This window comes from Kryptolebias marmoratus, linkage group LG10 (assembly GCF_001649575.2).
Source record: "Kryptolebias marmoratus isolate JLee-2015 linkage group LG10, ASM164957v2, whole genome shotgun sequence".
In the NCBI taxonomy this organism is placed as follows: domain Eukaryota; kingdom Metazoa; phylum Chordata; class Actinopteri; order Cyprinodontiformes; family Rivulidae; genus Kryptolebias; species Kryptolebias marmoratus.
Genome location: NC_051439.1, coordinates 11,427,964 through 11,442,226, shown reverse-complemented (window position 1 = coordinate 11,442,226; position 14,263 = coordinate 11,427,964). Strand labels below are relative to the sequence as shown.

At 43.2% G+C, this 14,263-nt stretch overlaps 2 protein-coding genes and 1 long non-coding RNA gene across 3 annotated transcripts in view; 1 reads left to right on the top strand and 2 right to left on the bottom strand.

The window, feature by feature from the left end:
* The first annotated feature begins 423 nt into the window (after positions 1-423).
* On the top strand, positions 424-5,223 carry LOC108233389 (peptidase M20 domain-containing protein 2). The gene is made up of 7 exons (XM_017411814.3): positions 424-1,026; positions 1,960-2,108; positions 2,244-2,386; positions 2,495-2,649; positions 3,183-3,309; positions 3,459-3,566; positions 3,737-5,223. The coding sequence occupies exons 1-7, from the start codon at positions 433-435 to the stop codon at positions 3,892-3,894; spliced, it is 1,434 nt and encodes a 477-aa protein (XP_017267303.2). The 5' UTR covers positions 424-432; the 3' UTR covers positions 3,895-5,223.
* Positions 1,698-3,302, bottom strand: LOC112450479. The gene is made up of 3 exons (XR_003039124.2): positions 3,168-3,302; positions 2,560-2,691; positions 1,698-2,424 (listed from the first exon to the last, which is right to left on the bottom strand). It is a non-coding gene; the product is annotated as an uncharacterized LOC112450479 (long non-coding RNA).
* Positions 5,224-7,579: 2,356 nt separating the features above from the next.
* Positions 7,580-14,263, bottom strand: part of LOC108232746 (gamma-aminobutyric acid receptor subunit rho-1) — a 17,862-nt gene continuing 11,178 nt past the window's right edge. Inside the window, exons 5-10 of the mRNA XM_017410757.2 lie at positions 13,584-13,807; positions 13,321-13,403; positions 11,295-11,435; positions 10,772-10,924; positions 8,649-8,845; positions 7,580-7,882 (exon numbers count right to left, since the gene is read on the bottom strand). Of these exons, the coding sequence (XP_017266246.1) occupies positions 7,580-7,882; positions 8,649-8,845; positions 10,772-10,924; positions 11,295-11,435; positions 13,321-13,403; positions 13,584-13,807 (1,101 nt within the window). The remainder of the gene's footprint in view (positions 7,883-8,648; positions 8,846-10,771; positions 10,925-11,294; positions 11,436-13,320; positions 13,404-13,583; positions 13,808-14,263) is intronic.

Here is a 14,263-nt window from a genome sequence, read left to right as displayed (position 1 = left end):
TGTTTGTTTATTCTAACTACTCATATAGCATAATGTTCAGCTCATTCAGGAGATATGTGCCATTATTTTATTTACAATCTTCATTGAGATTTATCATTTTATTCAAATACTTTGTTCTCTTTATAATCTGCTTTGGCGTACATTGTTTACCATTTCACTATGTTTGGCTTTAGTTAGCCTTTTGCTACTTTTAGCTTTTGTTTTTAGGCAGCTTTTTATTACTTTAGCTTTTTGGCAGCCCTTTACTATATTTAGCTGGCCTTTTGCTGCTTTTAGCTAGTGTTTGTTACTCTTAGCTTGTGTTTTTGCTGGTTTTAGCTTGCATTTTTGCTGGTTTTAGCTTGCATTTTGCTTCTCTTTAACAACCCCTCTGCTAAATAAAGTTATTCACCACTTAGCATTCACACAGAATTACTTTCTCTAGTTTCACACATGCATTTAAACTATTTTTACCAACGTGTTAACATGAGCAACTCTCTTGATTCATTAAAATGCGATGCAGCCACTATTTCCGGGTTGAGGCTCCGCCCACTTCCATTTCTTTACACTTCTTCGGATCACGTGACCGTCGGACTTGCACCTGCAGCCATGGAGGAACGAAAGCAGATGAAAGTCACCCTGCAGTGGCATATAGACTCGCTCCAAGACGAGCTCCGCAGCCTCAGCTGGGACATTTGGAGCCGGCCCGAGGTGGCCGGAAGTGAGACGAACGCCCACGACCGGCTGGTCCGCTTCTTCTCGCAGCGGGGCCGAACATGGACGGTCCAAAGCCGCTACAAGCTGCCCACGGCGTTTCGGGCCAGCTGGGGTCCGGTGGGCGGGGCCTCTGCTCCTGCTGGAGGTGCTGCTGGAGGCGGCGTGGCCGGAGAGTCCGCCGTGCACGTGGCCTTCCTGTGCGAGTACGACGCGCTGCCGGGTCTCGGGCACGCGTGCGGCCACAACCTGATAGCGGAGGTGGGCGCCGCGGCCGCCCTGGGGCTGCAGGCGGCCTTAGAGGAGCAGACCCAGCTCCCTGTCCCAGTCAAGGTAACCGGGCAGACACCGGAAGTGACTTAAAGGCCTGCCTTTTCCTGTCAGAATGCATATCGCCCGCCGCCTCTCACTCCCGTCTCAGGCCATCTTTATGATGAGAAATTAAAGCTGCTTTGGTCAAACCTTGACGCACAAGATGCCACGCTCAGAGTGATGTGTTGTGAATGACTCTCAGCTACTACCCACATCTAATTTCAGCCATTTTTTGTGTCCTGAAGGTCAATTGGCTAGGGGCGGCCATCTTGAATTGGGTTAATTAGTTGTAGATGTACATCCAGTGATTATTTACTGACAGTTTCATCAAAAGTTAGCAGTTTGTGAGATCTTTTGATAGCAGAAACAGGCAAAAAGATTATCACCCGCCTTTGCTTTTCGGCAGTGGGCGATAACTACGTCTCCCTGGAACAGAACTAGTTACGTCAGCTTTATCAGCTTTTCTCTTCTTTGTCTATGCACTTTAACTATATTAATTTCTAAGCTGTATTAAGTGACAGGTTTGTGGGTCTGCAGCCTCTGGATCTGAAAAGCGAAGCCATTACGACGGCCCCTTAAACACGCATTGGGTGCGACATTAATTGTTTATAACCGATTTCACAGAACCCAAGTTCAAAAGACCTGAGCTGTTGCTTTAACCGGGAGGGAAAAAGACGAGGCCGCAGCCGAAGTTCGCTTTCATGCCCGTTTTTAAAAATTAACCGACATGTAACCGAGTTAACAGAGCGAAAAAAGATGCAGCGTTTTAAGTTTCATTTGATCAGAAATAACAAAAGAGAGATAAAAATAAAAGAAAAATAGAAAAAACAAGCCGCACACTGCAGCCCGGACTAAGCCGCTTGTCAAACAAAGTTAACTTTGTTGAATCGCAGTGCACCGCTGGCACGTATGAACTGGATGTGATGTCAGATGACGGACGGGTTTTTATTCCAGATTAGCGTTCTGGGAACCCCCGCGGAGGAGGCCATTGGAGGAAAGATAGAGCTGATCCAGGCAGGCGCCTTCTCCGACATCGACCTCGTCTTCATGGCTCACCCGGCTCAGCAGGACGCTCCGTTCCTGCCCACCGTAACCGTTGCAGAGTAAGCTCCTCCGTTTAGGGCTCGTCCATTTTTTTTATCCTCTTCCCCCCTTTTTCTAACGAAGACCCTCGATAGTTGCGCCCAAACCTTGAAGTCCGCGGGCGAGCTCCTAACGCGGCGCTGATGTAACCGCAGGGTGACGGTGAAGTATCACGGGAAGGCGTCCCACGCGTCTGCGTACCCCTGGGAGGGCGTGAACGCTCTGGACGCCGCCGTGCTGGCCTACAGCAACCTCTCTGTGCTCCGGCAGCAGCTCAGACCGGAGTGGAGGCTTCACGGTGAGGACGCCGGCGTTCAGCGGCGTTCGTCCACGTCTCTGACGACAAGCAGAGGAGAAAAGTGCCTGTAACAAGGTAGTTTTTATTTTTTCGCTCTCTGCATTCCAGGCATCATCAAACACGGAGGAACGAAGCCCAACATCATCCCTGCCTACGCCGAGCTCGAGTTTTACCTCCGGACCCCGGAGCTCGGTGATCTTCATGACCTGAAGGCCAAAGCCGAGGCTTGCTTCAGGGCGGCTGCTTTGGCAACCGGTTGCCAGGTAAGTTGCTGATCCCTCCAGGGCTTCGGGAACAAAGGATTCCTGCGAATGCAGTACAGAGAAATGTGACCGCCCACAACTTAATCTGAAGCGGCGATGGTATTAATTCGTTTGCCTGTCTGTTAGCAAAATATCTCATAAACCAGCAGACAGATTTTACCGAAACTATCGGAAAGTAATCCTTGGATGTACATCTACAACTGATTAACTTTTGGGGTCAACCCCATTCAAGATGGCCGCCCCAGCTAATCAGCCTTAGCCAAAACAAAAGTGGCTGCAGCTCAGTCAGCTTTACAGCTACTGAGCTGAAATTTGGTGTGGTCGTAGCTGAGAGTCGTCTTCTGAGATGTGATGTAATTGCATGAGATTGTGCGTTATAAAATTTGACCAAAACGGCTAAAATGCCGTCCCTTCTCAGCAGAAGTTGATCTTATTCTAAAACTCTGGCATAAAAAGGTGGCAGGCGATATGCATTCTTCAGATAATGTAAGAAAAGGTTTACAGCATGTTATTTGTACCTGTGGTTGTTGCAGGTGGAGATAATCTACCCCACCCAGACCTACTTTAACATCCTGCCCAATGCGACGTTAGCAAACCTGTACAGAAGTAACGGAGAAGCCTTGGGGATCGAGTTCCCCGAGCAGCCCGGCAGCTTCTCCGGTAAATAAAAACGGCAACCCGTGCCTTTAGAAGTGGACGTGTAGCAGCAGCACTGCCATCCAGGCCGTTTTTATTTTGTTGTTTTTGTAGACTGTTTGTTGAATCATCACAGAATCGGGTTCCAGAGTGAATTTCTAATTATCTGGCAGGCTCCACAGACTTTGGCAACATATCATTCGTCGTGCCTGGTATCCACCCTTTCTTCTACATTGGCACGGACGCGCTGAATCACACGGAGGAATACGCCGACGCCGCAGGTACGGGAGCTCGTTCTGGCGATCAAAGTTTTTAATGCGACGGGGCTGAACTTCTGCCGTCATCTCTGGCCAAGTCACGCGGCTGGTTGGTTTCTATTTATAGCGCTCTTTTTCTTCTTCTTCTTCTTCTTTTCCTTCACTGCTCTGCTCCCCCCCCACCCCGGTGCCAGGAGCTGAGGAGGCCCAGTTGCACACCCTGAGGACAGCCAAGGCTCTGGCGATGACAGCTGTGGACGTGGTGTGCTGCCCCGATCTGCTGCAGCGAGCGAGAGACGACTTCAGCCTGGCCAAACGGCAACAGGAGACGCCAACGGCAGTAAAACTCTGAAAGATGAGACTCAAAGGCGAAATTATAAGACGGCCATGAACTAAAACCAGTGTTTCCTTTTCATTTTGCGTGCTTCTAATGACATCTTATGAGCTGTTCAGTGGCTCTCCGAACACGACTCTAACCAGGTTTAGTGCTCCGACCGGCGAGCAGGTGAACACATCTGAGCGCTTTATCTCCTAAAGTGTCAGATATTTCCCTCCAGACTTCCTGGAGATCAAAACCAGAGGTAAGAGAGAGTGCAAAGTGGATTTCGAAGCGCCAGGTGATCAGAGTGACACGCAATGAATTTTAATGCTGCTCCCTGACTGCAGGGGGGGGTTCTTTGCTTTGAATTATTTTTTAAAACTTGATTCGATGCACTCCTAAACGAGACGTACGTTGATATTTGTACACCGAGTTGCATGCAGATGTAGATCTTGAGGGATGCTTTCAGCTTCAATTCATTTCCCAGGCGCGGCGGTGAAATCTGAACCTTTTTTTTTTTCAATTTAAAAATCACGATTCTTTAAGCTCTTGCCTTTTTGATGAAGCGACGCCTTTGTTCCGGTAGAAGACGGATAACAGTTGGAGCCGACCTCGCGCGACGCTGATTTTTGTGATCAGAACAAAGAGTTTAAAGCCGTTGGCGGTAAACGGAGCTACAGAAGGCATGGTCTAATTTGCGAGGAACGTTTCAGAGAGAGAAGACCTTGGAGGTGTGGAAAGACAAATGATTAATATAAATGTTTAAATAAACTACCGTCTTTTCCACACTATAGGGCGCACTGGGTTATAAGATGTATTGTCAATGATTGGTTCATTTTTGAACTTTTGTCATATATAAAGCGCAACGGATTATAAAGCACGCTGTTGTTTATTGAGAAAATTGAAGACTTTTAAGTGTGCCTTTTAGTATCGAAAATACAGCAATAGAAACGGCAGAAAATGACACAAAGAAGAAGTGCATATGCTGATTTTCATTATAAGTTCATTATTACGTTTTGTCAGTTTCAAGTTATTTCCTTGACCTTTGTGGGTTTTTCTTCCTGTAATAAAAGGTAGAAACAATCAGGTCTGAGTCTGTGAACACATTTATCACCCACCTGTCATGGCTGCAGGCGATAAACGCGGTCAACATTTTCCATCGCAGAGTATCTGCACCATTTTTTTTTTTTTTTTTCAAACGTTACAAAATCTGCTCGGGAATGACTTGTCCATTTTATGCTTTTATTAAGGTGATAAAAAAAAACAACTAACAAATAAAGTCAGCCATGCATCTTTAAAGCTTTTCCTTTTGCTTGGAACACATGCAAGAAAAACAATGAAATAAAAATTTTTAAAAAATCACATCGGCTGTGATGAACTTCGACTACGTTCAGAGCAAATCGTTTTCACATTTCCAGAAAACAAAACATTAATTAAACATTTCTCCGCCGCATGTTATTTGTTTGGTTGTTTCATCACTGAAACTGAAGCGTCTTTCTTGAACAATTTAAACATTAAAATAAAGATAAAACTATCAACTAACAGATCACAGTGAACCTCAGAGCCTTACAACACCAAACAGAGGAGATGAGCTTCGGTTGTATAAAAAATAAATAAATAAAAGAGGAGGAAATAAGAACATGAACATAAAAATAAAAAAAAAAGTTAATACTATATTTGGTGCTTGGGATTCTCTAAACACATATTTTACAGTTTAATAGGCTGCAGTACTTTTTTTTTTTTCCCCAAATGCTTCAGAATGGCAGCAGAACAATTGCACTGATGAGTTCACAAGAAAATTGAACCTAAACATGTTATATTGTGCTGCAAAAAATGAACTTTAAGAGTAAAAATAATGTCAGATATCAGCTTTGTTCCAGAGGGTGGGGGTGACTTCACTACGAACCAGAATAGTAGATAAATGTTTTTCCCATTAGATTTATAATAAAAATGACAATTTTAAAGCCATTTTTATTTGGTTAATCCACAATCAGATCCTTTTTTTTTTCCTCGTCACACTTCATATTTACTAAAATTAGGTGATGTATGCGGTAATTAAACAACCCCGTTAGTTTCTATTAAAGTCCGTTCAAATTCATTTACTGTACAACCCCAGTTCTGAAGAAGTTTTGTGGTTGTGTACATTGTAAATAAAAACTTAATGCAGTGATTTGCAATTCTCCTACACCCATATTTTATTCCCAATGGAACACGGTAAACAGATCAAATGTTGAAACTGAGACATGGTGCCATTATTATGGAAAAAAATACTATATTTTGCTGTTTATGGGAGCAACACGACTCAAAAAAAGGAACTACAAAAGGTTTTAAAAGTAGGTGGCACACAGAAGAAACAGCTGGAGGAGCATTTTATAACTAACTGGGTTAATTAACAACAGGTCGAATGGGACATTTCCTCCGAAACCTCCAGCAATCCTCAGTTCCTGATGTTTACAGACCAGACTGGTGTTAGAAGAAGAGGAGATGATTCACAGAGGGGAACCATGGTCCTCTTAAAAAGCCCATTTTCTTAATTTGTCACATTTACTATGTTCCACTGTGAACAAACTGTGGGTTTAGGTGATTTGCAAATCACTGTGTTCTGGTTTTATTTACATTTGACACAAGGTTTGACATGCAAGGTTTGTCAAACTACCTTCCTCCCCCGTAGTTTAGTGTTAATCCGTAAACAGAAAATTAGGTTTACATGTTGAACTTTTGTGACATATTTGAGCAGCTGATTCAAATTCGCCGCATCTTTCTGAACATGTCAGCCTTTCCAAGAATGCGTCGCACTGGCAGCTCAATTTTCCATGTCAACACAAAGTCAACGGGTCGTCACAATGGCTACACTGAAGTTTTATACTGAGCCCATGAAAACATAAAGCTCCAGCTGAGCCAAAGAAGCTAGAAACAGAGGAACGCAGTCGGCCTCGCTTTGTCCTTCAGCATCAAAATCTGCCAACATGCAGAGTGAAAGCTCGGGAATAACATGCAATTACTTCTTTATTTAAAGCATACAAAAACTAATGGGTGGGGGAAAAAAAAAAAATTCCTGTTGCTTTAAGAGTTGCTAAGAAATCAGCCCAGAGTTCAGTGAATGTCAGCCTTGAAGCAGTCAGGCACGTCAGCCTCTTGAAAAACTGAGCTTTTGTGTTCGTTTCTGCAAGAAAGCTGGATTTTCTTCAGCCTTCCTAGAGTCGAAGTTGCTGACTTTTATATATATATATATATATATATATATATATATATATTTTTTTTTTCTTACAAAATATCAGCCTATCACTAAAACTCTTTTCGTCACTGATTGTCACGTACAGCTCATGTGCGGAGAGGATGTGTCCGTGCACCGAAAGCAATAACAAAATCTATCTTCAGTTCACGTTTCTTGCCGAAAGCCTGAACCGAACTGCATTTAAAGTTTGTGCATGTCGGCGTGCACGGAGTCCGTCAGAAGTTGGGTCACAGGAGCTCACAGACTGGTTGGAGTGATGAAAGCAGTGGAACCAGCGTCCTGGTTCAGTTTGAAACTCATCCGTTTTAAGTGGCTGGGTCATGAAGGCAAACGTTACCCATCTGGAGACGACGCTCGTGCATCTAATGAGTAGTTTTATTTTGAAAAGCAAACGCAGCTCGCAGTCATCCTCTCAGCTCCTGAGCTAATGAGCCGAGCAGCCGTCCCATCATGCACTGCTCTCAGCGTTTAATACATCCCGGTTTATGAGTATATGGACCAGTAGATGATGTTAAAGAGGATGTACGCGCCGGGAAAGACCACCCTGGAGTATTTGTCTATGGCGTGGGTGTCGATCCAGATGTTAACGTAGCCTCTGGACGCCTTCACCTGGCCCGTGATCTGCGGGTCGTTCAGCGCCACCTGGGCCAGGATTCGCTCCTGGCGGCCGCCGTTCTCGGGCATGCCGTAGTTCCCCGTGGCGTTGACGTCCATGGAGCCGTAGCCGGTGATCTGCGGGTCGATCATCATCTCGTCGGGGTTGCCGATGCCACACGTGCACGGCAGCTGCACAGACAAACAGCGCGTCAGGCCGGAGGACAAGGAAAAGGAAACAAAAACACTTGTTTTATACATGTATTTTTCTTTTCAGCACATTGAAAGCATTTAAAATACTTTTGATATGAGACATTTATTAAAAAAAAAAAAAAGATGTTTATGCTGGAAATGCTCCTCGAGGATGTGGGCAATTTGGCTCCATATGCCACAACAGTTGGCAGAGGAAGAATAGCAACTCTACAGTCCCAGAAATAATTCACCGTGGTCCTCAGAGCGGCTTCAGCTGAGCCAATTTAGAAAATATTTATGTTTATTGGCAATGGATATTAATTATTAACTCATTTTTTATTTTTAATTTGATGTAAAATCAGGTCACTGGCTGATTTGCACGGCCGATGATATTGAACTTTCTTAAAATATCTCCAGTTTTCTTCTTTTAAAGGAGGCAAGTCTCATCAAGAATGCACCAGATTATGGAAACTTAAGTCAACCAAAAGAGAGCTTTCATTTTGAGGAGGCGTGGAGAAACCTGTCAGTGCAATATTAATGTAGATAAATGTAAAATTAAAGGGCGAAGAGTTGTTTGAAGACAGTTTGTGCTGAAAAACGATGGAGTTTTAGCCAATTGCCCGATCTCGTGATATGAAACGTTCAAAACATCAGACTTTATGTTTAAAATACTGGGACCAGTTTGTTTTCGTTGTTCTCTGGTTGGAAGAAAAAAAAAAAATCCCGTTTACAAGACGAATATGCCGAGTCAGAGCGGAGCACTCACTCGCTCCCGCAGCTTCCTCTCTTTCCTCTCCTGCACGGTGGAGAGGTAGTTCACGGCTGCGTACTCTATCACGGACAGGAAGACGAAGACGAAGCTGACCCAGAGGTAAATGTCCACGGCTTTAATGTAGGACACCCGGGGCATGGAGGCGTTGACCCCGGTGATGATGGTGGACATGGTCAGCACTGTGGTGATGCCTAAAAGGGGAGAAAACAAACTGCTCTGCGTGGGAAACATAAGGTCCGTCTTAAAAAAAAACACACAAAAACAGCAAGTAACGCTCTTTATATTTGCAAATTATTTTAAAAGAAGATCATTTTCATAGCTTGTGCAGCAGCCGTGTTCCCATAAACGTCTCCAGGAACTGGAAAAAGCCAGACCCAAGTAAAAGCAGAGGCACCTTTTCTTAGTTCGTTCAGATTTGAGTGGCTGCCTCTGATGTTGCTGCTCTGACAGATGGCTCCAAACAAAATTGCTCTTTCCACCACAGACTTCCTGAAATTTGTGACATTTTGCTGCGAGCTCTAAAAGATCTGAGCTTCCTTGAAAAGTAGTTTATTTTGCCCCCTCAACCACAGTCGAGTGTTTACAGTCGAGTCAGACGTTGGACTGAACACACACTCTGTCTCTTTTTTTATTTCATTTTGTTTCTGATGCAGTGTTTTAGCATCGTATGTACAATTAATTAAACAACCTCCTTGCATATGGGGCTTGTACAAACTTCACAAATAATAAAATGCTTCCTTTTTTTTTTTCAACAAGCTCTTGCAAAGAGGTAGCTACCAAAACCGACCAATCAGGAAGAGTTATTTTTATTTTATATATGGTTTAGAAAATGCAAGCTGGAATATAACATTTACTAAAACGAGTAAAGACCTACTTGTCATTTGGAGAGTAAATTCAAAATCAGCACATTTTTGTTTAGTGACTGCACTTAAACTTAGTATTACTGTTTTTTGAGTTTTTAAAAAATATATTTTATGTGTTGTATGTTTTGAAAGTTGCATTTTATTTGTCTTTGTTGGTATCAAAGCACAGTAAGTTGACAGTTATGAAATGCGCTCTGCAAATAAACTTGAACAAAGTCGATTTTAATGTTCCTCGAACCAGAAAAACTCGCGTCTTTCACTGCATTAGAAACCAAGGTTAAGTCATAAACTGTGCTTTTTAACAAAGCGGCACAAAGCTGAAGCTAGAAAAGGCTCAAGGAGAGCGCCGTCTGCAGAACGAAGTGCTTTATCAAGCAATTTAAACAGTTAAGTGATTTTCGCCATCTGCTTTCTCGTTCGGGGCAATTAAGGAACGCAACGAGTTTCCTGATGGTCTGAAAAAGTGTCTAAAATTGTGTATGATTTGACTTTTTCGGCTTTTCGTTCAGCAGTGCCGTTTGTGCTATTGATTGGACATTAGTCAGCTTTTTGACATTTACATGAAGCTTTAAAACGTATGATGTTACCAAGATGGCAAAAAAACAGAACAAGGATGAGTAAATGTATCTAATTAGCTCTTAGTGACGTAGTGTGGGACTGGTGTTGTTTAACTTTATACTCTGTGTTTGTATTTCCCATGTACCACAGATAGAAATAAGCCAGCAGCTGAATCTGGTACAATGCAACTATTCCTTTTATGCTCAGACTTTAATAAATTAATAATAACCTGACAGCAGGTAGCCTGTACATCCACATGTTGCATCAGGTTGGAAGATGCCAAGAAAAATGGACCGCATCCACTACAAATTTAATGGGTTTACATTTTGTGCATGTTGTGTAACGGTATTAAAAGCCTTAAGAAAACTAGGTGTGGTTTTTTTTACCAATAGCGGTGTTCTGTTCGTTTACACGGAGGGAGCGGGATCTCAAATTGGTGCTGGAACCAGCCGACAGGGAAGCTGGTCCCGTTCCGGCTTCAGCATCAGAGGTTTATTCATATAAACTGTCTTTGGTTCAGATCCCGGACGAGCCCCCAATTTATGTTGTGACCCAAACCATAATGTTGAGTATTTTAGGAGTTTTATTAGTAAAAACAGCCAACAAAGTAAAAAAAAAAAAAGATCTAAAATAATCTTTTAGCAGTGCTTTTTTTCCTTTGTGGAGGTCTTATTTTTTAGGTAAAAAGAAAATTACCTAGCGGTACCCTAGCTGGCACGGCCCTACGATCAATCCAGAAGGACACCCAGGACAGCATTACCATGAGAGTAGCGGGGAAATAAGTCTGCAGCAGGAAGAAGAAGATGTGGCGCCGCAGGGTGAAGTGGATGTACAAACGATTGTACCAGCCTGGGAAGAAGAAACATCACCATTATGCGCACATTGTCACACGCTGGATGCTGATGAACCGTGACGCATTGTCCCAGCCACTCTGGCAGAGGAAGATAGGGACCCGAAATCCTTTTTGTGCTTTAGGTTGCAGGAAAAAGTGACATGCGGTTACATGAACATCACATCGGCTTCCAGTGACGAACAAGTGGCTGGCAACAGTTTGATTCGTTTTGTTTTAGTACGAGGAACGAAACACCAGTTCGCCGTATCTGGTGTGACGTTCAGGAGATAACAATTTCCCGTATGAAAAGCTTGATCCTTTTGTGAGAAAACACAAAGTGAAACGAGATTCTTTTGTGCCGCTGAAGGACGCGGCGAGCTGTGGTACCTGTGCTGCTGTAAAAAGCCAGCTTTGTGGTGGTGTGAAACTTTTGGATCAGGAACTGGGACAGAGATATTCTGTCGTCCGTGTTGAGCGACTCATTCCCTTTCTTCCAGTACAGCATCAGGTCATCGTCTGTGTACGCATCTGTCAGTGAAATACGTAGAATTAAACGTAATTATAACAAACAGAATCAGGGCAGATTAAGTGCAAACAAAGCTGCGCGACGGTGGGAGCAAAACACAGAAAAAAAACGCTGATGATTTCAACTCCCAACTCCCAGCAGCTGTCCCCGGTGACTGTAATATTTACACACTGTTCTTTACACACTGTATATTTATAATGACGGAAATGCAAACTGAAAAATCAAAAAAAAAAAAGGTTGCAAATTAGAGCAGCGCAAGTCCTTTGAAGCAGGATTGAGCCTTGAAACTTAAAAAGCATGACTTATCTGAGATTTTATGAAATATCTGGTGTTCAAAGTTGACATGTCGGTCTCAGCGGGGTGCAAGACGAAGAGCTCCCGCAGAGAATCCAAAGTGGAAATTTAATGTTTTTTTTTGTGTGTAAGAGCAGCATGAAGGTTGCATAAGAAGTTTACAGAAACACACCAGCAATTTTCACCACTTACCGTCAATGTAAAACTGTACTTGAAAGTTTGCGATTCTCAAAATTTCCTTTTTTTGCAAAAATCTGACCAGAATAAAAATAGACTTTTACACGACTCTGAGAGGCCAATTAAACAAACACTTCCTCTCTTTTTGTGCGCTCGCGCCTTTGTGTGATTAGCTGCCATTCTGCTGCCTGATTTTGTGTTTGTCTTTCATCTGAGCCTCTGCTTTGTGTGTGTGTGTGTGTGTGTGTGTGTGTGGGGGGGGGGGGTTGTTTGTTTTCAAAGTTTTTCTCTGTTTTTTTTTCTTCCATTTTAGACAGAAATTGCAGTTTTCCTTTATCTGCCTGAACTCCACTGTGAGGTTTATGTGTAAATCAATTTTAAAAAAAATTAGCTCGTATTTCGGGAAAAGTTACATTCAAAATAAAAGGCCTAGCATTCCTTTGAGGAATGCATATCGCTCGCTAGAGTTTTAAACTACGATCATCTTGTGATGTGAGGGGACAGAATTAGAGCCATTTGGGTCAAACCTTGTAAAACAATGCTGTGTGTGATCTCATGGGATATTGTAAGCTTTTCTTTGCAATATAAGTACTTGAAGTATGTGTTTTGGACAACTCTCAACTACTACTACACCAAACTTTAGCTCGATATCTATAAATATAACTGACTTGTAGCCATTTTTGTGTTTGCTACGGTGGCTTAGCTGTGGCGGCCGACTTGAATGGGGTTGACTCTAAAAGTTAATCAGTTGTAGATGTCTATCCAGTGACTACTTTCTGAAAGTCTCAATAAAATCCATCCACTGTTTGTGAGATATTTTGCTAATTAGACATACTATCAAACACTATTAGCGGAGACAATGTTTATGGTTAACAGTCTTTTAAGCACCATTTTTGTGTCCAACGTTGCACCAACTATTAGGCTAACTTACATGTTTATTTCCACAGAAACAAAAAGGTCTGACATAAGATGCCATTTGAAGAGTTTTTTGTCTTCCTGAATTTCTAATTCAGAAATAAAAAGGTTAAAAATGACCCCTGTAGGGATGAAGCATTAGATCAGGGGTCTCCAATCCTGGTCCTCGAGGGCCACTATCCTGCATGTGTTACTTGTTTCCCTGCTCCAACACACCTGATTCAGTGGTTAAATTACATCATCAGGTTCTGCAGAAGCCTGTTAATCACCCATTGATTCAAATCAGGTGTGTTGGAGCAGAGGAACAAGTAAAACATGCAGGATGGTGGCCCTCCAGGACCAGGATTGGACACCCCTGCATTAGATGAATCAGGGACTTTGACTTGAACCAGGATTGAATCAGTGAAACTGATCTTTTGGCTCCCTGGAGGGAAGGAAGAAGACCCAGCAAGTTATAAGCTTTAGGTGTTTTGGTGTTAAAGGTTTGACAAATTTACTCACAGCTCTCAATCTCCAGTGAGCAGGTCTGGGTGTCCAGGGGGAAGCGGCTGAGGTCCATGTTGCACATAGCAGTGACCGTGACTCTGCAAAACGACATTTTTCTTAATCAAGTGTCTTTATGCTATGTTGCTTATAAAATAATTTCATAGTTAAAAGGTTCCAAAGACAAAAAACTGGTGGGATGAGTATTAAAAACAAAACAGGCTTGCTGTGAAAGCTATAACCTTTTCAATCTTATCTTATAACCAGGCTGCTGGACTCACCGGAGACTGTAGAGGACGTTGCCATCGGGGTAGACTCTCAGCATGACGTTGTCCGTGGTGGTGTCGTGGATGAACGAGCGCTTGGAGTGGACGAAGAACATGTCGGGCACCCAGATCTTCTTCACCAGGCGGCTGTCGAAGGTCATGCTCTGGTTGGTGGTGCTCGGGAACGACAGCCGCTCGTCCTTCCAGTAGTGGCGTAAATACAGCGTCATGGTGAAGTCCTGCAGAAATAACAGGCTGACTAGGTGTGACGTGCTGCAAAAAGCCTTCTAACTCGTTTGAAACGATGCTTCGAGACGAACGGAAAGCTGGATTTGGAAACGGGAAGCGTTCCAGTTGAAATGAAACCCAATGATCTGTAAGTGTCGGTCTGTTACATGAATCTGGGGTTGACCTCTGAGCGCACAGGTCAACAAACGTTATAACACTGGTTCTGTAATGTTTAGCTAAATTATAGTTAGATTTAGTCCTATATAAAAGATTACACGGACTCCATGAAGTTTTCACCGAGAGAAGAAGGAAAAAGGAGCGACCACATACATTTAGATTACATTTTTATACTTTTAGACCCTCTCCCTGGGCTGCCACCTTATCGTGGTGGAGGGGTTTGAGTGTCCCAATGATCCTAGGAGCTATGCTGTCAGGGGCTTCATGCCCCTAGTAGGGTCACCCAAGGC

Excerpts from the sequence above, each read along its gene's own strand:
- LOC108233389 (XM_017411814.3), top strand. The coding sequence starts at position 433 with ATGCATTTAAACTATTTTTACCAACGTGTTAACATGAGCAACTCTCTT. Across the intron at positions 1,027-1,959 it reads AGCTCCCTGTCCCAGTCAAG|ATTAGCGTTCTGGGAACCCC; the intron begins GTAACCGGGCAG and ends TTTTTATTCCAG. Across the intron at positions 2,109-2,243 it reads CCCACCGTAACCGTTGCAGA|GGTGACGGTGAAGTATCACG; the intron begins GTAAGCTCCTCC and ends ATGTAACCGCAG.